At 47.9% G+C, this 26440-nt stretch overlaps 1 protein-coding gene across 9 annotated transcripts in view; it reads right to left on the bottom strand.

Annotated features, from left to right (window-relative positions):
* The window catches only part of hdx (highly divergent homeobox), a 233682-nt gene extending 209589 nt beyond the window's left edge, over nt 1–24093 (bottom strand). For 4 of the 9 annotated variants that reach the window (XM_072505115.1, XM_072505117.1, XM_072505119.1 and 1 more), the window contains exons 1-2: nt 23986–24092; nt 18727–18838 (exon numbers count right to left, since the gene is read on the bottom strand). In XM_072505115.1, the coding sequence (XP_072361216.1) occupies nt 18727–18744 (18 nt within the window). In that variant the 5' untranslated portion in view covers nt 18745–18838; nt 23986–24092. Of the gene's footprint in view, nt 1–18726; nt 18839–23985 lie in introns of those variants that run through there. The other 5 variants (XM_072505124.1, XM_072505118.1, XM_072505116.1 and 2 more) reach the window with 4 other exon arrangements.
* Between the last annotated feature and the right edge of the window lie 2347 nt (nt 24094–26440).

Raw genomic sequence — 26440 nt, 5'->3', positions numbered from 1 at the left:
TGCACTATGTTTATTGTTCTTTGTACATTGTTTTTATGCTGTTGCTGTTTGTAATGCCAAAAATACCTCATTAAAATTGTTTATTAAAAAATTCTAAATACATATGCTATATACATGGCCCACTTACATTAAGCCCTGGCCAAGACACCCTCCCATGGCCCCTTAACATTGACCGCTGGAAGCAAACCAGTCAAAGAGTGGGTAATGTAAAATGTTTTATTGAAAAAATGTTTTAAGTCTTACCTTTTGTTACTTGTAATGGGAGGAGTGATGTTGGAAAACTGATTTTCATACCAAACACACACACACACACATAACCTTCTCTCCTCCCCCCCCCCGCCAACCGAAAACACACACACCCTTTGCTCCTTCTCCACCCGCCCACACACACCCGCACCCGCGCCCTCCTCCCCCGCACCCGCGCCCTCCTCCCCCGCACCCGCGCCCTCCTCCCCCGCACCCGCGCCCTCCTCCCCCGCACCCGCGCCCTCCTCCCCCGCACCCGCGCCCTCCTCCCCCGCACCCGCGCCCTCCTCCCCCCGCACCCGCGCCCTCCTCCCCCCGCACCCGCGCCCTCCTCCCCCGCACCCGCGCCCTCCTCCCCCGCACCCGCGCCCTCCTCCCCCGCACCCGCGCCCTCCTCCCCCGCACCCGCGCCCTCCTCCCCCGCACCCTCCTCCCCCACACCCGCGCCCTCCTCCCCCACACCCGCGCCCTCCTCCCCCACACACCCTTCTCCCCCCCACACACCCTTCTCCCCCCCACACACCCTTCTCCCCCCACACACCCTTCTCCCCCCACACACCCTTCTCCCCCCACACCCTTCTCCCCCCCCACATCCTTCTCTCCTCCCTTTGCCAGACACACACAACCTTCTCTTCTCCAACAACCACACACACACCCTTCTCTCCACCCCACACACACCTTTCTCTCTTCATCCTCCTCCACACACACACACCCTCTTCAACCCCCACACGCACACACCCACTCTTCCCTCCTTCCCCAACACACCCACCCTTCTCTCCTCCCGCTCACACTCAACCAACCGCCTCCAACCCCCCCCCCCACACACACACCCTCCTCTCCCCAAACCCTTCCCACCCACCCACCCACATCTCCCCTCCCCCAACACACAATCATTCTCATCTCCCCAACACACACACCCTTCTCTCCTCCTGCGCACACCCACCCACCCTTCTCTTCTCCCCCTCACCACACACACACACACCCTTCTCTCCACCCCCACATGCACACCCACCCTACTCTCCTCCCCCACACACACCCTTCCCTCCTCCCTGAACCACAAACACACCCGTCTCCCCCCACCCTCACACGCGCACACACACTGTGGTACTCACCACTAACTGTATTAGATGTAGTACGGTGAGACACATATACTAGAGGCACATGGGTAAATCCCTGCCTGCTGGCTCCGCCCAGTAGGCGGCATATAAATGTGTGTGCTCGCACCGGGCGGTGCTGCTCCCATTCTGGTGGCAGCTACAGGAGGCACAACATCTTTGCTCAATAAAGCCTCAATTATTCACTACTCTTGTCTTTGTACTAATTGATAGTGCATCAATTTATTGAGCAAAGATTTTTAAATCGATGAAACTTCACATCAAGCCTGATCGCCTGCAGCTGAACCCTCAAGCAGCCAATGCTACGTCCGCTTTGGACCACTGGCTAGCCTGCTTCGAAAGCTACCTCTGAACATCCGCTGAGGAACCCTCGGACGCACAGAAGCTCCAAGTCCTTTATTCACGGGTGAGCCCTGACATTTTTCCTCTCTTCCGGGATACGTCCACCTACTCTGTAGCAATGGGCTTCCTGAAGGGACATGAAGTTCAGTCAGTCAACAAACTTTACGCCAGGCACTTCTATCCACGAGACAGCAACTCCCCGGTGAGTCCCTAGACGATTTCTGGCGTGCCCTGCACATCCTGGGGAGGAACTGTGACTGCCAGGCAGTTTCGGCAGTCCAGCATAAAGAACTTTTAATCCGAGACGCCTTCGTTACGGGCATGGGTTCTGTGTAAGTCCGCCAGCGCCTATTGGAAGGGGGTACACTTGATCTTGCAGGAACCAGGCAGCTAGCAAATTTGTTAACAGTGGCCTCCTGTAACGTCCAGTCGTACGCCCTGACCGGACGGCACCCTCACGGGCATCGTGGGCCCCATCAGCTACCAACTCCAGCTCACCGCAAGCCTGCGTCACGCGGCAGCCAGTCAACCCCAGGAGGCCCAAATGCTACTTCTGCAGGCAGAACAAACACCCCTGGCAGCACACACACCCACCATTCTGTCCTCAACCCCCCACACACACCCACTCTTCTCTGCTCCCTCCACACACACACCCTTCTTTGCTCCCTCCACACACCCACGCTACTCTCCTCCCCCACCCACCCATCCACCTGCCCTCCCGTGCACACCAACCCACGCTTCTCTCCTTCCCCCCCCCCACACTCACACACCCACCCTTCTCTCCTCCCACGCGCACGCACCTCTCTCCTCCCACGCGCACGCACCTCTCTCCTCCCACGCGCACGCACCTCTCTCCTCCCACGCGCACGCACCTCTCTCCTCCCACGCGCACGCACCTCTCTCCTCCCACGCGCACGCACCTCTCTCCTCCCACGCGCACGCACCTCTCTCCTCCCACGCGCACGCACCTCTCTCCTCCCACGCGCACGCACCTCTCTCCTCCCACGCGCACGCACCTCTCTCCTCCCACGCGCACGCACCTCTCTCCTCCCACGCGCACGCACCTCTCTCCTCCCACGCGCACGCACCTCTCTCCTCCCACGCGCACGCACCTCTCTCCTCCCACGCGCACGCACCTCTCTCCTCCCACGCGCACGCACCTCTCTCCTCCCACGCGCACGCACCTCTCTCCTCCCACGCGCACGCACCTCTCTCCTCCCACGCGCACGCACCTCTCTCCTCCCACGCGCACGCACCTCTCTCCTCCCACGCGCACGCACCTCTCTCCTCCCACGCGCACGCACCTCTCTCCTCCCACGCGCACGCACCTCTCTCCTCCCACGCGCACGCACCTCTCTCCTCCCACGCGCACGCACCTCTCTCCTCCCACGCGCACGCACCTCTCTCCTCCCACGCGCACGCACCTCTCTCCTCCCACGCGCACGCACCTCTCTCCTCCCACGCGCACGCACCTCTCTCCTCCCACGCGCACGCACCTCTCTCCTCCCACGCGCACGCACCTCTCTCCTCCCACGCGCACGCACCTCTCTCCTCCCACGCGCACGCACCTCTCTCCTCCCACGCGCACGCACCTCTCTCCTCCCACGCGCACGCACCTCTCTCCTCCCACGCGCACGCACCTCTCTCCTCCCACGCGCACGCACCTCTCTCCTCCCACGCGCACGCACCTCTCTCCTCCCACGCGCACGCACCTCTCTCCTCCCACGCGCACGCACCTCTCTCCTCCCACGCGCACGCACCTCTCTCCTCCCACGCGCACGCACCTCTCTCCTCCCACGCGCACGCACCTCTCTCCTCCCACGCGCACGCACCTCTCTCCTCCCACGCGCACGCACCTCTCTCCTCCCACGCGCACGCACCTCTCTCCTCCCACGCGCACGCACCTCTCTCCTCCCACGCGCACGCACCTCTCTCCTCCCACGCGCACGCACCTCTCTCCTCCCACGCGCACGCACCTCTCTCCTCCCGCGCCTCCCCCGCGCCGCCCTGCTCCCATTCACCTCCCTGCTCCCATTCACCTCCCTGCTCCCATTCACCTCCCTGCTCCCATTCACCTCCCTGCTCCCATTCACCTCCCTGCTCCCATTCACCTCCCTGCTCCCATTCACCTCCCTGCTCCCATTCACCTCCCTGCTCCCATTCACCTCCCTGCTCCCATTCACCTCCCTGCTCCCATTCACCTCCCTGCTCCCATTCACCTCCCTGCTCCCATTCACCTCCCTGCTCCCATTCACCTCCCTGCTCCCATTCACCTCCCTGCTCCCATTCACCTCCCTGCTCCCATTCACCTCTCTGCTCACATTCACCTCTCTGCTCACATTCACCTCTCTGCTCACACCCCACGCTCCAGTGTCCACTCCAAGTTCCATTCTGAGGTACTGACTGCAGGATACTCTTCCCAGACAGCTTCACCGTGATGCTGACTGCAGGATACTCTTCCCAGACTGCTTCACCATGATACTGACTGCAGGATACTCTTCCCCGACTGCTTCACCATGATACTGACTGCAGGATACTCTTCCCAGACTGCTTCACTGTGATATTGACTGCGGGATACTCTTCCCAGACTGCATCACCATTACGCTGACTGCTTCACTGTGATACTGACTGTAGGATACTCTTCCCAGACTGTTTCACCATGCTGCTGAAAGTGTAGAAGATTGTAGTTTAGTCGGGCAGTATGGTCGGCACGGGCTTGGAGGGCCGAAGGGCCTGTTCCTGTGCTGTACATTTCTTTGTTCTTTGTTCTTTGTTCCCAGACTGCTTCACTGTGATACTGACTGCAGGATACTCTTCCCAGACTGTTTCACCATGCTGCTGACTGCAGGATACTCTTCCCAGACTGCTTCACTGTGATACTCACTGCAGGATACTCTTCCCAGACTGCTTCACTGTGATACTCACTGCAGGATACTCTTCCCAGACTGCTTCACGGTGAAACTGACTGCAGGATACTCTTCCCAGACTGCTTCACTGTGATACTGACTGCAGGATACTCTTCCCAGACTGCTTCACTGTGATACTGACTGCAGGATACTCTTCCCAGACTGCTTCACCATGATACTGACTGCAGGATACTCTTCCCAGACTGCTTCACCATGCTACTGACTGCAGGATACTCTTCCCAGACTGCTTCACCATGCTGCTGATTGCAGGATACTCTTCCAAGACTGTCCACCATGATACTAACTGCAGGATACACTTCCGAGACTGTTCACCATGATGCTGACTGCAGGATACTCTTCCCAGACTGCTTCACCATGATACTGACTGCAGGATACTCTTCCCAGACTGCTTCACCGTGATACTGACTGCAGGATACTCTTCCCAGACTGCTTCACTGTGATATTGACTGCGGGATACTCTTCCCAGACTGCATCACCATTACGCTGACTGCTTCACCATGATGCTGACTGTAGGATATTCTTCCCAGACTGCTTCACTGTGATACTGACTGCAGGATACTCTTCCCAGACTGCTTCACTGTGATACTGACTGCAGGATACTCTTCCCAGACTGCTTCACTGTGATACTGACTGCAGGATACTCTTCCCAGACTGCTTCACTGTGATACTGACTGTAGGATACTCTTCCCAGACTGCTTCACTGTGATACTGACTGCAGGATACTCTTCCCAGACTGTTCACCATGATGCTGACTGCAGGATACTCTTCCCAGACTGCTTCACCATGATACTGACTGCAGGATACTCTTCCCAGACTGCTTCACCGTGATACTGACTGCAGGATACTCTTCCCAGACTGCTTCACCATGATACTGACTGCAGGACACTCTTCCCAGACTGCTTCACCATGATACTGACTGCAGGATACTCTTCCCAGACTGCTTCACCATGATACTGACTGCAGGATACTCTTCCCAGACTGCTTCACCATGATACTGACTGCAGGATACTCTTCCCAGACTGCTTCACCATGATACTGACTGCAGGATACTCTTCCCAGACTGCTTCACCATGATACTGACTGCAGGATACTCTTCCCAGACTGCTTCACCATGATACTGACTGCAGGATACTCTTCCCAGACTGCTTCACTGTGATACTGACTGCAGGATACTCTTCCCAGACTGCATCCCCATGATGCTGACTGCAGGATACTCTTCCCAGACTGCTTCACTGTGATACTGACTGCAGGATCCTCTTCCCAGACTGCTTCACTGTGATACTGACTGCAGGATACTCTTCCCAGACTGCTTCACTGTGATACTGACTGCAGGATACTCTTCCCAGACTACTTCACCATGATGTTAACTGCAGGACACTCTTCCCAGACTGCTTCACTGTGATACTGACTGTAGGATAATCTTCCCAGACTGCTTCACTGTGATACTGACTGCAGGATACTCTTCCCAGACTGCTTCCATGATGCTGGCTGCAGGATACTCTTCCCAGACTGCCTCACTGGGATACTGACTGCAGGATACTCTTCCCAGACTGCTTCACCATGATACTCACTGCAGGATACTCTTCCCAGTCTGCTTCACTGTGATACTGACTGCAGGATACTCTTCCCAGACTGCTTCACTGTGATACTGACTGCAGGATACTCTTCCCAGACTGCTTCACCATGATACTGACTGCAGGATACTCTTCCCAGACTGCTTCACCATGATACTGACTGCAGGATACTCTTCCCAGACTGCTTCAATGTGATACTGACTGCAGGATACTCTTCCCAGACTGCTTCACTGTGATACTGACTGCAGGATACTCTTCCCAGACTGCTTCACCATGATACTGACTGCAGGATACTCTTCCCAGACTGCTTCACTGTGATACTGACTGCAGGATACTCTTCCCAGACTGCTTCACTGTGATTCTGACTGCAGGATACTCTTCCCAGACTGCTTCACTGTGATACTGACTGCAGGATACTCTTCCCAGACTGCTTCACCATGATACTGACTGCAGGATTCTCTTCCCAGACTGCTTCACTGTGATACTGACTGCAGGATACTCTTCCCAGACTGCTTCACCATGATGCTGACTGCAGGATACTCTTCCCAGACTGCTTCACTGTGATGCTGACTGCAGGATACTCTTCCCAGACTGCTCCACCATGCTGCTGACTGCAGGATACTCTTCCCAGACTGCTTCACCATGATACTGACTGCAGGATACTCTTCCCAGACTGCTTCACCATGCTGCTGACTGCAGGATACTCTTCCGAGACTGTCCACCATGATGCTGACTGTAGGATACTCTTCCCAGACTGTTCACCATGATGCTGACTGCAGGATACTCTTCCCAGATTGCCTGACTGTGATACTAACTGCAGGATACTCTTCCGAGACTGTTCACCATGATGCTGACTGCAGGATACTCTTCCCAGACTGCTTCACTGTGATACTGACTGCAGGATACTCTTCCCAGACTGCTTCACTGTGATACTGACTGCAGGATACTCTTCCCAGACTGCTTCACTGTGATACTGACTGCAGGATACTCTTCCCAGACTGCTTCACTGTGATACTGACTGCAGGATACTCTTCCCAGACTGTTCACCATGATACTGACTGCAGGATACTCGTCCCAGGCTGCTTACCTGTGATGCTGACTGCAGGATACTCTTCCCAGACTGCTTCACTGTGATACTGACTGCAGGATACTCTTCCCAGACTGCTTCACCATGATACTGACTGCAGGATACTCTTCCCAGACTGCTTCACTGTGATACTGACTGCAGGATACTCTTCCCAGACTGTTTCACCATGCTGCTGACTGCAGGATACTCTTCCCAGACTGCTTCACTGTGATACTGACTGCAGGATACTCTTCCCAGACTGTTTCACCATGCTGCTGACTGCAGGATACTCTTCCCAGACTGCTTCACTGTGATACTGACTGCAGGATACTCTTCCCAGACTGCTTCACCATGATACTGACTGCAGGATACTCTTCCCAGACTGCTTCACTGTGATACTGACTGCAGGATACTCTTCCCAGACTGCATCCCCATGATACTGACTGCAGGATACTCTTCCCAGACTGCTTCACCATGATACTGACTGCAGGATACTCTTCCCAGACTGCTTCACCATGATACTGACTGCAGGATACTCTTCCGAGACTGTTCACCATGATGCTGGCTGCAGGATACTCTTCCCAGACTGCCTCACTGTGATACTGACTGCAAGATACTCTTCCCTGACTGCTTCACTGTGATGCTGACGGCAGGATACTCTTCCCAGACTGCTTCACTGTGATACTGACTGCAGGATACTCTTCCCTGACTGCTTCACTGTGATACTGACTGCAGGATACTCTTCCCAGACTGCTTCACTATGATGTTGACTGCAGGACAGTCTTCCCAGACTGCTTCACTGTGATACTGACTGCAGGATACTCTTCCCAGACTGCATCCCCATGATGCTGACTGCAGGATACTCTTCCCAGACTGCTTCAGTGATACTGACTGCAGGATACTCTTCCCAGACTGCTTCACTGTGATACTGACTGCAGGATACTCTTCCCAGACTGTTCACCATGATGCTGGCTGCAGGATACTCTTCCCAGACTGCCTCCCTGGGATACTGACTGCAGGATACTCTTCCCAGACTGCTTCACCATGATACTGACTGCAGGATACTCTTCCCAGACTGCTTCACTGTGATACTGACTGCAGGATACTCTTCCCAGACTGCTTCACCATGCTGCTGACTGCAGGATACTCTTCCCAGACTGCTTCACCATGATACTGACTGCAGGATACTCTTCCCAGACTGCTTCACCATGATACTGACTGCAGGATACTCTTCCCAGACTGCTTCACCATGCTGCTGACTGCAGGATACTCTTCCGAGACTGTCCACCATGATGCTGACTGTAGGATACTCTTCCCAGACTGCTTCACTGTGATACTGACTGCAGGATACTCTTCCCAGACTGCTTTACTGTGATACTGACTGCAGGATACTCTTCCCAGACTGCTTCACCATGATGCTGACTGTAGGATACTCTTCCCAGACTGCTTCACTGTGATACTGACTGCAGGATACTCTTCCCAGACTGCTTCACTGTGATACTGACTGCAGGATACTCTTCCCAGACTGCTTCACCATGATGCTGACTGCAGGATACTCTTCCCTGACTGCTTCACTGTGATGCTGACTCCAGGATACTCTTCCCAGACTGCTTCATCATGCTGCTGACTGCAGGATACTCTTCCCTACTGCTTCACCATGATGCTGACTGCAGGATACTCTTCCCAGACTGCCTCACTGTGATACTGACTGCAGGATACTCTTCCCAGACTGCTTCACTGTGATACTGACAGCAGGATACTATTCCGAGACTGTTCACCATGATGCTGACTGCAGGATACTCTTCCCAGACTGCCTCACTGTGATACTGACTGCAGGATACTCTTCCCAGACTGCTTCACCATGATGCTGACTGCAGTATACTCTTCCCAGAGTGCTTCACTGTGATACTGACTGCAGGATACTCTTCCCTGACTGCTTCACTGTGATACTGACTGCAGGATACTCTTCCCTGACTGCTTCATTGTGATACTGACTGCAGGATACTCTTCCCAGACTGCTTCACTGTGATATTGACTGCAGGGTACTCTTCCCAGACTGCTTCACTGTGATACTGACTGCAGGATACTCTTCCCAGACTGCTTCACCATGATACTGACTGCAGGATACTCTTCCCAGACTGCTTCACTGTGATACTGACTGCAGGATATTCTTCCCAGACTACTTCACCATGATGTTAACTGCAGGATACTCTTCCGAGACTGTTCACCATGATGCTGGCTGCAGGATACTCTTCCCAGACTACCGCACTGTGATACTGACTGCAGGATACTCTTCCCAGACTGCTTCACTGTGATACTGACTGCAGGATACTCTTCCCAGACTGCTTCACCATGATACTGACTGCAGGATACTCTTCCCAGACTACCTCACTGTGATACTGACTGCAGGATACTCTTCCCAGACTGCTTCAGTGATACTGACTGCAGGACACTCTTCCCAGACTGCTTCACTGTGATACTGACTGCAGGATACTCTTCCCAGACTGTTTCACTGTGATACTGACTGCAGGATACTCTTCCCAGACTGCTTCACCGTGATACTGACTGCAGGATACTCTTCCCAGTCTGCTTCACTGTGATACTGACTGCAGGATACTCTTCCCAGACTGTTTCACTGTGATACTGACTGCAGGATACTCTTCCCAGGCTGCTTCACTGTGATACTGACTGCAGGATACTCTTCCCAGTCTGCTTCACTGTGATACTGACTGCAGGATACTCCTCCCAGACTGCTTCACCATGATGCTGACTGCAAGATACTCTTCCCAGACTGCTTCACTGTGATGCTGACTGCAGGATACTCTTCCCAGACTGCTTCACTGTGATACTGACTGCAGGATACTCTTCCCAGACTGCTTCACCATGATACTGACTGCAGGATATTCTTCCCAGACTGCTTCACCATGATACTGACTGCAGGATACTCTTCCGAGACTGTTCACCATGATGCTGACTGCAGGATACTCTTCCCAGATTGCCTCACTGTGATACTGACTGCAGGATACTCTTCCGAGACTGTTCACCATGATGCTGACTGAAGGATACTCTTCCGAGACTGCTTCACCGTGATACTGACTGCAGGATACTCTTCCCAGACTGCTTCAGTGATACTGACTGCAGGGTCCTCTTCCCAGACTGCTTCACCATGATGCTGACTGCAGGATACTCTTCCCAGACTGCTTCACCGTGATACTGACTGCAGGATACTCTTCCTAGATTGCTTCACTGTGATACTGACTGCAGGGTACTCTTCCCAGACTGCTTCACTGTGATATTGACTGCGGGATACTCTTCCCAGACTGTTCACCATGATACTGACTGCAGGATACTCTTCCCAGACTGTTCACCATGATGCTGACTGCAGGATACTCTTCCTAGACTGCTTCACTGTGATACTGACTGCAGGATACTCTTCCGAGACTGTTCACCATGATGCTGACTGCAGGATACTCTTCCCAGACTGCTTCACTGTGATGCTGACTGCAGGATACTCTTCCCAGACTGCTTCACTGTGATACTGACTGCAGGATACTCTTCCCAGACTGCTTCACCATGATGCTGACTGCAGGATACTCTTCCCAGACTGCTTCACCATGATACTGACTGCAGGATACTCTTCCCAGACTGCTTCACTGTGATGCTGACTGCATGATACTCTTCCCCGACTGCTTCACTGCGATCTCACTGCAGGACATTATTGCAGGAGCTCCTCAGGATAATGTGCTCGGCCCAACCACCTTCAGCTACTTCATCAGTTACCTTTCTTCCATCATAAGGTCAGAATAGTATGTTCGCAGGTGACTTCACAATGTTTAGCACCATTCACAACTCCTCCGATACTGAAGCAGTTCATGTCCAAATGCAGCAAGACCCTGGCAATATCCAGGCTTGGGTTGACAAGAGGCAAGTAGCATTCGCACCACAAAAGCGTCAAGTAATGATCATCTCCTAAAAGAGAGGATCTAACCATTGCCCGCATGACATTCAATGACATAAGCATTGCTGAATCCCTCACTAACATCATCTTGGGGGTTATTATTGAGCAGAAACTGAACTGGACTAGCCATATAATTAATGTAGCTACCAGTGCAGGTCAAAGGCTTGGAATTCTGCGGCAAGTAACTCAACCCCCAAAAATGTCAACAATCTTAAAAGCACAAAAGAGGAGTATAATGAAATATTCTCCACTTGCCTGGATGAGTGCAGCTCCAACAAAACTCAAGAAGCTCAACGTCATCCAGGACAAAGCAGCCCGCTTGATTGCTACCCTTCGCAAACATTCATTCCTTCCATTTCCAATGAACAGAAACTAGTCCAGCGATAATACCACTATGCCACTGCCCCCCTTTAGATCCTGTAATTCCTATGCTAACTGCACAGTGGGTGTACCTACAATCAGGGACTCCAGCAGTTCAAAAAGGTAGCTCACCACCACCTTCTGAAAGATACCAGGGAAGGACAACAAATGCTGGCCTCACCAGTGACACCTACTCCCCATAAATGAATTTTAAAAATTCACTGAAACATGAAAGAGCTTAAAACAACTTGACAGAAAATAGACGTTGAGAAGGCGTTTCCGAGATCCTTGCGAATCTTTGAAATTCCTTTCTTCTTTATTTGCTTCCCTGAATGCAACTGATACTCTGTGGGAAATGGAACAGATGGTATAATACTCAGGTTCTGTACCTATGCAGTGCGCACTAAATTCCACAAATTTTCACCGAAACAAAAATATGAAGTCCAAATTCAGGGCCAGGACTCGCCCTCCCACCACCACTACACCTTCCCCCGGGGGTTTTGCAGTGGCAGAGGTGAATCACCATCGAGCACCATCAGAATCTTTTGGGCTCGCCGAAGTTAATGGCCATTTACGTTGCTCACTGGCTCCGCCACCAAAGGGCCCACCGTGGCGGAGGGGGTCACCTTCAGTGGGACTAGAATATCCTGCCAGGCGGAAGGGCTGGAAAATGAGTTGGGGACCAAGTGCAATGTGGCAAAGTTTGCAGACGACACTAAGATGAGTGGTAAAGCAAAAAGTGCAGAGGATGCCGGAAGTCTGCAGAAGTATTTGGATAGCTTAGGTGAATGGGCTAAGGTCTGGCAGATGGAATTCAATGTTGCCAAGTGTGAGGCTATCCATTTTGGGAGGAATAACAGCAGAATGGATTATTATTTAAACGGTAAGATGTTAAAACATGCTGCTGTGCAGAGAGACCTGGGTGTGCTGGTGCACGAGTCGCAAAAGTTGGTGTGCAGGTGCAACAGGTGATTAAGAAGGCTAATCGAGTTTTGTCTTTCATTGCTAGAGGGATGGAGTTCAAGACTAGGGAGGTTATGCTGCAATTGTATAAAGTGTTGGTGAGGCCACATCTGGAGTATTGTGTTCAGTTTTGGTCTCCTTACCTGAGAAAGGACATATTGGCACTGGAGGGAGTGCAAAGGAGATTCACTAGGTTGATCCCAGAGTTGAGGGGATTAGATTATGACGAGAGGTTGAGTAGACTGGGACAGTACTCATTGAGTTTAGAAGGATGCGGGGGGATCTTATTGAAACATATAAAATTATGAAGGGAATAGATAGGATAGATGCGGGCAGGTTGTTTCCACTGGTCGGGGAAAGCAGAACTAGGGGGCATAGCCTCAAAATAAGGGGAAGTAGATTTAGGACCGAGTTTAGGAGGAACATCTTCACCCAAAGGGTTGTGAATCTCTGGAATTCCTTGCCCAGTGAAGCAGTTGAGGCTCGTTCTTTAAACGTTTTTAAGAAAAAGATAGATACCTTTCTAAAGAATAAAGGGATTCGGGGATATGGTGTACGGGCCGGAGAGTGGAGCTGAGTCCACAAAGATCAGCCATGATCTCATTGAATGGTGGAGCAGGCTCGAGGGGCCAGGTGGCCTACTCCTGTTCCTAGTTCTTATGCTCTTAAGTAAAATCCTGGCCCTGGTTTTGGGGATGGTTGAAGTAATAACTTTAATAAAAGCATTAGCAAACCAAGGTATCATTCTCATGCTAAAATCTAGCATTAATATAGCATTTTTCACAATCTCAGTCCATCCCAAAGAACATTCCAACTGATGAAGTATTTCTGAGGTGCTGCCACTGTTATGGTGTAGAAATTGCAGCAACCAATTTGTGGATAGCGTGGTTCCAAAAAGAATAATGTGAAAATAACCAGATAATCTCTTTTAGTGGTCTTGGTCCGGGCACCAGGGAGAACCTCTTGCTCTTCTTTGAAATAGTGCCACAAAACATTGTGTGTCCATCAAAGAAGTGGTTCATGTCTCATTGGAAAGACAGCACCTCACACAGTGCTGCACTCACTCAGTATTACACTGAAATCTCAGCCTGGATTCTGTGCTCAGGTCTCAGGAATAGGTCATGGACACAATCTTCAGACAAAGAATCCAGATTGCTTTCACTGAGCTGCAGCTGCAACAATTTAGTTGGTGCACAAAAGGCTGAAAGATTGAGTTGTGATTGTGTACAAAATTTGATCATGCAGAATTGGACTTCTCGATGCTTTGCCCCTATCATACTCTCTAACAGCACAGAGGAGGCCATTCGACCTATCTAGTCCATGCTGGGACACTGGTGATTTAGAAAGTCATTAATTTATATGTGCTTATGGATTCATGAGTTAGTCCATGTTTAACCACAAGCTCCCTCAAATTATGAAAAGTTTTAAGCAGGATAATGTTTTTAATAGATCATTTCATATTCCCAATGACCTGATGCATTCACGTTTGCAGGTGTGAAAATGGTCATGAAGCACTCGGTCAGGTTATTAGATATCTTTGTGTATTAAACTGCCTTGCCCACACAGTAGTCTTTATGCATTTCTTTCCTCTCGATTCTGTCAAGACTGCTTGTCCAACATCCCCAACTAAAATATTGGACAGAAGAAAGTCATACTTTTTGCTCCCACCACAAACAATGCAACTTCACCAACAACCCCATTCTTCTCCCTGGCCACTGCTTCAAGCTAAGTCAGATCGCTGACAACTTCAGGATCATGAACCCCAAAACAGCTTATAATCTCTATCCCTCTCCATCAAATTGAAGGTGCCACTCTATTTGATTTCTGTTCATTCTGCTTACCATAAGAAGCTGGTGCTAAATACATGAACTTGTGTCTTATTGGGGGCTGTGAGCTTCCATTTCAAAATCAAAATAGGAAAATGTCACCGCTTTTTGAAGGAAAACATTTTTAAATTAACTAGATTTTTGATATTAATATTGAAGTCCTAAATTTTCCCTTTGATTTGAATTTGTGACCATTTTGACATTTCAATGGATTAAAGCTCTGTCGAGCATTTGTGCAAAGGAAAAATAACCCGTTAACCCGCAACTTCCATGGAGCGACAATCAGAGTCGGACTGCCACTCTGCTCCAAGTTTTTTACCTTGAAACCCTGCCGGTCCATTCTTACCCAATCTTCTGACTCAGGCAGGCGAGAACTGTATAGTGCAATGGGAGCCTGGGACTGTTCGATAGGGACTGGAGCGTTGGAGATAAGGAAGCCTTTTCTTACAACACAGCTGCTGTAAAATCAATAAGTTTAAAGCTTCCAGGCACTTTGAGAAGCCAGGGAGAAGATAAGTTTGGAACAGAAGTGGGAAGGATTTGGGGGGCGGGGAGGGGGGGGGGGGGTTGTGTAATAAGTCCACAGAGGCAGAAGTCCCTTCACCAGAAACCCTTTTATTAACAAAATCAGCTGTACAACCAAGTGCATTCAGCTTGCTGTCTACACTGGGATTGCAGAGGATTTGACACTCCCTGTTATATACAAAGAAGAGGTTCCCTGATTGGCCCACTAATCAGCGAACTCTTATTTCAATTGGCCAATCTCAAAGGCCTGGTCTAAGTCATTACAATTTCGGTGGATGGGGAAGGGGGGTTGAGGTGTCTCGGGAGTGGAGGAATGCCAATACTGCAGTTATCCAGAAGTTAACAGTGGTTTTAATTCTAAAAATTTTTTTTAAAGACAGTCAGAACCATCCAAAGTTTGTGATTTAACTTGTGCTTTCGGATGGTTCCCATTGCACGACAATTTCCCAATGCAAGTTTGAACCTCCCAGGAAACTGCTATGAATTCTTTACTTGGGGACTTCCGGTGGCGAGTTCCCCAATGGATCTTAGGGGTAAGCCCCCAGTTATGACGTCCCAGAGCTCAAAGGTTTCAGGCCATCGTGAAAAATAAATAATTTGACTTACTGTTTGGTTAATAGTGGAAAATATCAAATACATTTTCCAATATAAAAAGTAAATTTGCATAATTGGCCCTTTTCTGGAAACCTTCCATTATTTCTGGGCTTCTATTTCTAACAGTTAAGCGCCACAGGTAATTATGATATGCACTTTGCTCCCTCTTCCTCCCCCTCCCCCTCCCCTCCCACCACTTAGAGTACTGCATTCAGTTCTGGGCCCTGCACTGTGTTATAAAGTTAAGTTACAGATTAGTCATAATCTAACTGAATGATGAAACGGGCCAGAAGAGTGAGTGCGTTTTTTTCTTTCTCCCTTTTCCCCATCATTCTGATAAAGGTAGGAGAATCTCTGTCTCTTCTCCCCCCCCCCCCCCCCCCCACCCCACCCCCCCCCCCCCAGACCCTCTTTTCTCACACCAATCTCTTTACCTTTACCTCCCCTTTACTTCCCCAATCCTGCTATCTCATACTGTACCCCTCAATCTCTCTCTCTCCCCCCCTCTCTATCCTTGACCCCTCTCTCTCACCACCACATCCTAATATCATTCTTTCCTATTGTTCCCATGCTTGGCTCCCTAATTCTCTTTCTGTTCCCCAAGAAAAAATAGAAACATGGCATAATTCATACTTTTTTGTGCTGAATTTAAAAACTGCGGTGCGAACAGGGCCCAGAATAGCCAGAAAAGTGGATACCTTGGAAATGCTATTCAATGGGCCAGGAATGATCTGCCAGCAATTGAGCTGGAACTGATCAGGGTGCAATGCTGGGGTGTAGACATGGATTTACACAGCAAAACAACATGAAAATAGGTCTATCAACCCAAGACCATGTTGGCATTTATCCTCCTTTAAAACAGAAATCCTTATTCCTTTCAAATCACAACATATTTATATAGCATCTTTAACGTAGAGAAATATTCAAAGACACATCGCAGAGGCATAATGAGGTAAAAAAATGAATGTTAGCCAAAGAACATATTATCGGCAAATGAAGCAAGTGAGTTTTAATTATAAATCTAAAGGAGGATAGGGAAACAGAGGGATTTAGATAAGAAATTCTCAAGTTTGGGACCAAGGTGACAAAGGCAGCTGTCAATGCAAATATGAAGGAGGATGCAAAACGTCAGAGCTGTGAAGTGTGGTGGGGTGGAGTGAGAATTGTTGCAAATTACAAAGGGAATAAGAATTTCAAATTGGAGGTAGTAGGATACCATGTGCCAAAGTAGATCAGTAACACCTCAACAATGATGATTGGTGAGCACGATGTAGTGTGGAGAGCGTTTGGCAGGAGAATTTTACATGAGCTGAAGTTGATGGAAGGTGGGAAGCCAGCAAAAGTATCAATTTCAAGGCAGGAAAATACAATTCAATTGTTCCAGAAATTAAATTGGAAGCTCTCCAGACTATTCCTTGGGTGCCTTAAGTTATATTACCGTTCAACCCATTTCCCATCATCTCACAGTTCCTTATGAAACCATGTGACCAAATTAATTCACGTTTTTATTTGCTTGTCGTAAATTTGTCCCTTAAATTAGAGAATCTTATTTTTAAAATTGTGGATAAATCTCCACTTTATGTGGATCGTGGTTGTGTAATGGATCAGCGATCTTTTTGGGAGCTGAGTTCAAATGCAATCCAAAAAATTGTGATGAAAGTCTCACTGCAACAGTCCTATGTGAAATAAGTTTGGGTAATCTCAATTTGGTTTCTCGGGAGCATATTTGGTCTGCAGTATAAAACTCTCTCTAAACTGGCACTAATGGGCACTACCACTTGAGAAGAATGCTTGGTGTGGGAAAGAGAAAATATACTATATTGATGAAGGGGCAGCACGGTAGCATAGTAGTTAGCATTATGGCTTCACAGCGCCAGGGTCCCAGGTTCCATTCCCGCTTGGGTCACAGTCTGTGGAGTCTGCACGTTCTCCCCGTGTCTGCGTGTGTTTCCTCCGGGTGCTCCGGTTTCCTCCCACAGTCCAAAGATGTGCAGGTTAGGTGGATTGGCCACACTAAATTGCCCTTCGTGTCCAAAAAAAGTTAGGAGGGGTTATTGGGTTACGGGGATAGAGTGGAATTGAAGGGCTTAAGTGGGTCGGTGCAGACTCGATGGGCCGAATGGCCTCCTTCTGCACTGTGTGATCTATGTGTCTGCATGCGTTTCCTCCAGGTGCTCCGCTTTCCTCCCACAGTTCAAAGATGTGCAGGTTAGGTGGATTGGCCATACCAAATTGCCGGTAGGTTAGATGGGGTTGCAGGGTTAGGGGGATAGGGTGGAAATGAAATGAAATGAAAATGAAATAAAATCACTTATTGTCACAAGTTGGTTTCAAATGAAGTTACTGTGAACAGCCCCTAGTCCCCACATTCCGGCACCTGTTCGGGGAGGCTGGTACGGGAATTGAACCCACGCTGCTTGGCCTGCTTTAAAAGCCAGCTATTTAGCCCTGTGCTAAACCAGCCCCTAAAATAATCGCTTATTGTCACAAGTAGACTTCAATGAAGTTACTGTGAAAAGCCCCTAGTCGCCACATTCCGGGAAATGTGGGGTTAAGTGGGGTGCTCTTTCCAAGAGTCGGTGCAGACTCGATGGGCCGAATGGCCTCCATCTGCACTGTAAATTCTATGATTCTATGAAGAGATTGCTCTGTTGAGGTTGTGGCTAAGACACATTGATGCAGCAGAGTAGACCAATCTTTCCTCTGCAGTCTTGCCATGATAAATCTGATCTAAGAGTTTTTGATGCTGCAAGAGGGTACCTGAAATTAAAATTCTGCAGTAATAATATCTTTGACTTGACAATGCACAAAAATATAAAGTTTACAATGTCCAATCATTGTATCTGAGGCTGTATTTCCACTGCACTATGCTGTTAGTCTGATGCAATCTGCTTTGCACTGATGCTAACATTGTGGTTATAGATCTATGTCATTGTAAAACAGAACATCACATTGATGCAGTGGTTGTAGGGTAAATACAGCTTAAGTTGATAGAAAGATGGCTTATGTCTCAAGATCTAGTAATGATTAATCACCTTTTTAGTCAGTTGAAACACTGTTCATCTTTCACGTTTTACACAAGTCATTGTGAATCTTGCAATTGTGAATGCTTCAAGTTTTTAGTGACTTGGCTTGGGTCACATAATCTTGCATCTATCCCCGTTTAACAAAATTCCTTATGCAACACTGTCATGTTTTCCTGGTTACATTTTGTATCAATTCAATCATACCTGTGGACAATCCCCCATTCTGATTGGCTCCCGACCCTCCTGTCACACTCGATCCAAGATAACTTTGTAAGACAAAGACTGCGGCTCCACCTCGCACTGCACGGTTCCTCAGCTGGAGGTGAAACCAGTGGTTTTTAAATACAAAAAATACAACTGGTTTTTTTCAAAAGGAGCAATTTTCAACATTTTAAAAGGTATGATTGAATGGTAACAGCGTAATTGCACCCATACTCTGGTACGGAATTGGCACAGACTCTCTTCCTTTATTAAATAAAATGGGCTTCTTTCATGGCTCAGCCAAAGAAACTGAACTTATTGTTATTGCTTAACTACTGCAGCAAAGTGCAAGCAAGCAAGCCAGTCTTTTGGATACCTGCTGGTTGTTGGAGCTGCACGTTCAACCTCCTTTGGCACACTCTTACAGCTGTCTACAGGATTTAAAATAGTTGTTCAACAGTTATAAGGATGGCAAAACAATGGCCCATGTTTTCTGGTTATTGGCAAAAAGAAGTGCACTCACTGCTGCCATTAAAGAAAGCGGTCCATGTGGTGTTAATTTCCCCATTATCAATTTCATTTTGGCACCATCTACAAAAGATCTGTGGCATTCAAGAGCATTGACGTCATCTAGCAGCCAATCAGATTAAAGAATTCTCACATGCAGCAAGCCAGGAAATTAAAAAACACCCATTATACTTCATTTTTCAATCATTTTGGAGAGTAGAAAACAGTTTGGGGCGTACACATGGGACGCTGAGCAACCACACTTTAAAAAGTAAAATAAAATGAATGATTTTTTAAATACTATGCAATTATCATGGACTAGGAGTTTCCTGGTTTCTAGAATTAGGGTCTCCATCACTAAAGAGGTTGTTCATCGGTAATTATGACTTAGCCTGCCATTAAAATCAGCCATGCACAAGGTGTAACATCTCCAAATATTTTTACAGTGGGACTGGTGAGTAAAATGTTGTTCACAGCACAGAAACCAATGATTTCATGAATTCATCTGCAAAATACTGCAACAATGCATTCTATGGAGGAACAGCGTATACCTGTGAGCAACTTTCTGATTTCTATGTTTAACTGGATGTAAGGACACCTGAAGCTGGTCAGCTTTATACAGAAACAACAGAGCATTGAAAGTTTTAAAATTACAATGACAACTTGTGTTCTAAAGCTTCTGATAAATCGTAAACCACATGAACCTGTCCTACAATTCTGCCTTCAATGCATAATTTCTTAATCATAGAACCCCTAGAGTGCAGAAGGAGGCCATTCAAATCATCGAGTCTGCATCGACCTTCTGAAAGAGCACCCTACCTAGTCCAATCCCCCATCCTAGCCCAATAATCTCACCTAACCTTTGGATACGAAGGAGCAATTTAGCATGGCCAATCCACCTGACCTGCATATCTTTGGACTGTGGAAGGAAATCGGTGCACCTGGAGGAAACCCACGCAGACACGGGAAGAATGTGCAAACTCCACAAGATCGGAATCAAATCCCGGTCCCTGGCACTGTGAGGCAGCAGTGCTAAAGACTGTGCTGCCATGCCATCATAGATTAATGGTCAAATAAATATTTTTAAATAGCGTTGAAGCACCCAGACAAATTGAATAATGTTAAAACAAAGCAATAATGTAAACATACACATAAGCATATGCACAAAAAGTCAATGACATTCACATTTTAATGTATAAATTCCCCAGTAGCATCTTAATGTAAGAATCTCCAATTAAAGTTTAATGTTTAATTCTCCATGACACAAAAAGACAAATGCAATACAGCTACTTCCAATGCACTGGTACCATATATCTAAACTACATATCTGAATACTCAGCAATTTTCCGAGGCTAAAATATATATTTATCCTACTCTTGTGTCACTCCATTCAAAGTTAACGAATGATTTGACAATTCAAAATTCCCACTTTGCTTTATTATTCATGTTGCTTAATTCAGATACTTACAGTGCAAATAAGATTTGGAAATATCAGTAAGACTAGAACAAGTTGGAGCTACAGAGTATATCTTCTAATCTTCATTTACCACATTGCTGTACAAATAACAAACCAATATGCTTTGTACGAACATGGATAAATACTTCACAGCAACCATAACCAAGTCCTGTTCACCAATCACACCAGTGCTCTCTAACCTGCAGTGGCTCCAGGTCCAACACCACTTCAATTTTAAAATCCTCATCCTCACCTTCGAATCATTCTATGGCTTTGCCCCTCCCTATCTGTAACCTCTTACAGCCGAAGCCTCAGCGCACCTCAGACTTTAAAAATCACATTGCCATTGAAAACTGTGCCTTCCACTATCAAGACCATGAACTGTGGGATTCCCTCCCCAAATCACTCTGTCTCTCTTTCTCCACTGCCCCTCCCCTCCTTTAACATCTATCTCTCTGAACAAGGTTTGTTACCTGTCCTAGTGTGACCCTTGTGTGGCTCTGTGTCAAATTTGGCTTGGTAATGCTCTTGTGAAGTGCCTTTGAAGCTTTTCTGACATTAAAGGCTCCAAATGAATGCAGTTGCTGTCGTACAGAACTGCACAGGTTAGGAAGACGCTATGGTCCATCCATTTTGCTGAATTAGCTAATCTTGGTTACGGTCAGCAAAGACTAATGCAATTAAATTCTGAATTTCTTAGGTAGGAACAGATAAAGCCATCCAGGAAAGACAATCTGAGATGCCTTCTGCATTTCATGGAATCATGAGACGGTACAATATTGGAGACAACAATTCAATCCAGAGTCTGCACCGGCTCTTTCAAAGGGCAATCCAAAGAGTCCCATTCCACCGCTCTTTTCCCATATCCCTGCAATTTGCTTCTTCTTCCATTCTATTTTGAAGGCTATTACTGAATTTGCATCATCATGCAGTGCATTTCAAATTTTAATCGCCATTGAGTATGAACGCTTTTCCTCACATCGCCTCTGGCTCTTTTGCCTGTTACATTAAATCCCTGTCCCGTTTATCAACCCGTTAGCCACTGGAAACAGTTTATTTTTTAAATCATGGAACTTTCCACCTAAGTGTTGTAGGTGCACCCAAACCACACAGGCAACAGTAGTTCAAGAAATCAGTTTATCACCATGCCACCAGAAATCTGGTCAAGAGGGTAGAGGGGGAATAGCCTGGAACTTGCAACAAAAAGTAATTTATATATATATCAAACAGCACTTTAGCACTAACAGTGTTTTTGAATAATTTTGAAATAAGTTAAGGTTGGAGCCAGAGGCATGAATTAAGCATTCCCTGGCAAAAGAAGGGTTCATGAGGCGACCTGCATTGGAAACCAGGAGAAATAGTTTTTGCCACTATTTTTAAATTAAACAGCAAACTTTCCTGCTTCAAAATCAGCCTAACATTACATACAGAGTGGTAGAAAAGTTAATTTACTTGAGGTATGAGGAAGAGATGAGAAAAATGTGACTCACAACAGGTCAAAATATCCCAAACTTGACCTTCTCATTTTGAACATTCTTTCATTGTGCAAAATGTTACAGATACAATTCTCAATCATGTGGCCCTCACTAACAAAAAAACCTGTTGGCAATTAATTCAAAGCATGGTCTTTTACAACCAACCACTGTAATTGTCAAGTACTTACAGGGCTTTGCAAGGGAAGGTTAAATTATTCAGGGTTATAGGAACTGCAGTACACAAAATGCATAAATAAATAACAGTAAAGATAGATCCAGAGAACCAAATGGAAGCATAGAAGAATCAAATTCAGTGTTCCACTGAACTGTGCAGCACTGTCAAATTGGACTGCACTGAATTGCATGTTACATTCTGACTTCAATTATGTCACACTTGTCTAACTGCAATTTGTTAAATTATATTGTTGGCTGCTAAACTGTGATACATTATGCTGTGCTAAATTATATTTTATCACATTGCATTTTACATTTTAACATAAGTGTTAAGCTGCATTGTATTTATCAGTGCTATTTTATACATTGGAACACTTTCTGCCTTCATATGTTGGTATATTGTATCATGTTATTTTAAACTGGCTTGTTAGATTATGTTATTATAAGACTGTTATAGTCAGTTATGTTGCAAGGCAGTGATAGAATAATCGTTAGATCATATTGTGGTGCCTTGCATGTGATACTGTGGTAAATGCGCTGTTAGTTTATATTATATTGCAATACATTGTTATATACTATAGTTATATTAGACAAAATGTGCTCTTATTTTACATTATATTGCAATGTTACATATACTATAGTTAAGACTAAATGTGGTGTTAGATTACATATTGCAATGCATTGTTATATATATATATATATATATGGTGGACTCAATATATTACAATGTATTGTTTTATCTACTTTAGTTATATTAGACTAAATGTGCTGTGAACTTTTAAGATTACATTCCACCGCAGTTTTCTTTAACCATGCTGCCATATGAAGTTCATATTCCACCTAAAATAGATGGTGTTGTTCTATCAGTTTATGGTGGGCATTGTGTGCCTACTCCTATTATGGTGTGCCTACCCGTTATTTTAGTGTCAGACTGGAATACATAGTGCTGCGTATTTGTTCTGTCAATTGTTGCACTAGATGTATACCCTATTCCCCTACCCTATCTGCCACCCCCATGGTGGGCATTGTGTGCCTACTAAGTTTATGGTGTGCCGACAGGTTATTTTAGAGTCATACTAGAATACAGCGCTGCGCATTTGTCCTGTCAATTGTAGCACTGGGTTTATACGCTATTCCTCTGCCCTATCTGTACACACACCCCCACCCCCGGAGAAGCCAGAGATTTCCCAGCAGATTGCAGCAGTGCGCATGAGTGAAGTCAGCCTGGGCCATCCTGGTGAAATCCTCCGCCAGCCTGTGTGTGTGTGTGTGTGTGTTTATCCTCCCCGCCCGACCGCCTTGTCCGCCGGATCCGCCAGGACTGGGGGGCGGAGGGTGGGGTGGGCGCCGTGGGGGGGGGGGGGGGGAGTTTTTTTTTTCTCGCGGAAAGTTTGCCGGCCGCCGCGCCGTGAGAGGAAAAATAAAATCTGAAGTTGAATATTTGGATGGAGTCGAATTTGACCTACCAGGCAGCTGGCGGCCAGGCCACGTTATAACCACTGCAACTTTAGCCACTTGGTTTTTTTTAAAATTATACACAAAATAAAAAATAACCCGCCGGCTCCTGTTCCCTGCCTCAAGACCGGGAAGGGAGCAGAAAGAAATCCCTCTAAATTCAGTTGAATTCACGGTAAAATCAGCTGCGCGTACCTTCAAGCCCTGTAAAAATCAGGAGGATATCAATTCAGCAGATTTCTCCTGCTCTCCGAGCCAGACAATAAAATCAGCCACGTCCAATCACACCTGCTCTCATGATCATGACGTCCGAGGCGACAGGAGCCAATCACAGGCCGCGCCGGATTTGGGGGTGGGGCGGCGGGGAGGCCAGGCCGCCGGATGGAGGAGCGCAGGCGCGCGCTCAAATCAACGGCAGCCGCCCGTCGCCCTGGCAACCGGGCCCTGGAGCGGGTCCTGGTGCTGGAGCCCTGGTTTGGGAACTGCGGTTTATTGTCCACGGAAAGAAAGATGATCGCGACACCCTCTCGTTTTGTAAATATGAGCCGTTCCGTACATACCCGGCACCGCTTCCCGGCCGGGAAAAAAAACCCTCAGAAATCATCAGGTGAATGAATAATGCCTAAGAATGTTTGTGGTAGATTTCTAAGAATTGAGGCGCTCGACAATTGTCAGGATTAATCGGCATAGTCAGGTCCACGGACTGCCCAACCCCTAACTTTTCTTTTGCTCCAAATAGGAGCAGAAGTTGGCCATGATTCGACCATGATTTTTAATGTCTAGACACTGTCTTTTGAAGCCGATGACTCGTTGCTGTCAACTGTAAGATAATAAATAAATCAATCCAGCAGAGAGAGTGTGTGTGTGTGTATAAGAGAAGAAGCCAGGGATCAAAACTATACTGTGGTTACCTTTTGCAGACTGGCCTCTTTAAACCCAAACAATAGAGGCAAGGACTCCTCTCAGCAACTTTATTCGACTGAAAGTAACTTGTCTGCCACTAGGTGGAATATGCATTATATTTTTAAAAGTTAGGTCGGAAAATGTCAGGCAGTTAGGAGTAGTAAGTACTTTTCATTTGCGAAATTGTTTATTTTCAGTATTTTAAACGTTTTCGTTTGCCTTCTCCTGTTAGCAAATAATAGATGTAGTTTAAGAAAGTGGACTTAAACAGATCAGAGGGAGTGAGTAGGGGGCAGTAGCAGGAGAGAACTGGAAAGAGGCAGGATATTTTTGGGTGCAGGATGTGCAACTCCAGAGAAGAACTGAAAGGGATTGGGGAAACATTGGGCGCGATCTAATGGCCGCGTTGCACCCGGCGCGGATTCGTGCGAGCAGTTATGCATGGGATGGAGACGCCAAAATCGAGATCTGAATCGGGTGGCGATTCCGATCTAACCGGCCCACTCCCGTTGGCAGGTTCTGATCCTGCCAGCACGTGGCAAGGTAACAATTAACACCAATGAGGGCAATCTCCATCTCATTAACAAAATGGATGCCCTAATGGGCTCCCGGGATCTCCAGCGCGAGGTCACATGGGTGCCCTTTGGCACACCTATTTAAAAATGGGAACCTAGCTTAATGGCTGTTGTGGGACCCTGTGAGGTGAGTAGCCATTTTCAAAAGTGAGCATGTAGTCCAGGGGCACCGATGCGAAGACCTGCTATAATGAGACACATGCTGTCATTGAGCCGTGCATTGGACTGCTGAAAATGCAGTTCCGATGCCTGGCCCACTCTGGTTGTGGTCTGCTGTGCTCTCCACAACCTGGCACAGCAGCGGGGTGACATGCTACAGCTGATAGAGGAGGAGGGTCATGCGGCCTCGTCTGAGGAGGGACCTGACCAAGAAAGTTGGAGGGCGAGCCTGTGGAAGGGCTGCGGGCACAGCTGGGGGAAGGAGGACAGGCGTCACGGATCCAGCATGCCCGGAGGGTCAGGGAGGCCCTCATCCTCCAAACTTCTCATAGGACAAAGCTTTGTCCGCCATCTAACCCACTACCCACCCCTCCCCCAAATCCCCCATACCACCTGTCCCTGATCTCCCCCGTTGACTCTTCCCCCCCAATCATGACTACCCTATCCAACCTCCCAGAGTCTGTGTAACAACATTTCTGGATGATGGGTGTGGGTGTGTCGGTACGGTCAGCAGGACATTGTGCAAGGCAGGAGGGTGATGATAACCCAATGTGAGGTATGTTTTGGTGCTCCTCAATCTATGGCATAGGCTGACTCCTGACTTTCTGGTGACAGCACTTGCATACCCATCACCTGCATGTGGTATGTATTGGATGCTCCTGATCTCGAACCACTATGCCCGGTGGGCGGGTGTGGGGGGAGTAGAGGTTAAGAGGGAGTGGGGATGTAGGCTGGCTCGCTGTGCGGAATTTCATGACAGAGGCTTCATGTGTATCCCCCCCCTCCCCCGCTCACCCCAGTCCCAGTGACCATTTAGTGATCCTTAATCTTCTTCAGCTTCCATCCTCTGGCTCTATGTCTAGGAGTGTCCTGAGGATGTGCATCAGAAGTGGAGACAGCCCTGCTGCTTTTTGCGCCGTGTGGCCTATGATGCCCCCGGCCGGGACGCTCCAAAGGGCCTGGGGTCGGAGGGCCCTGGCTACCTGACCGGTGACACTGGCACCGCCATGCCA

This window comes from Scyliorhinus torazame, chromosome 5 (genome assembly GCF_047496885.1).
Source record: "Scyliorhinus torazame isolate Kashiwa2021f chromosome 5, sScyTor2.1, whole genome shotgun sequence".
Classification (NCBI taxonomy): domain Eukaryota; kingdom Metazoa; phylum Chordata; class Chondrichthyes; order Carcharhiniformes; family Scyliorhinidae; genus Scyliorhinus; species Scyliorhinus torazame.
Note: the sequence above shows the minus strand (reverse complement) of the source record. Positions and strands in the feature narration are given on the sequence as shown.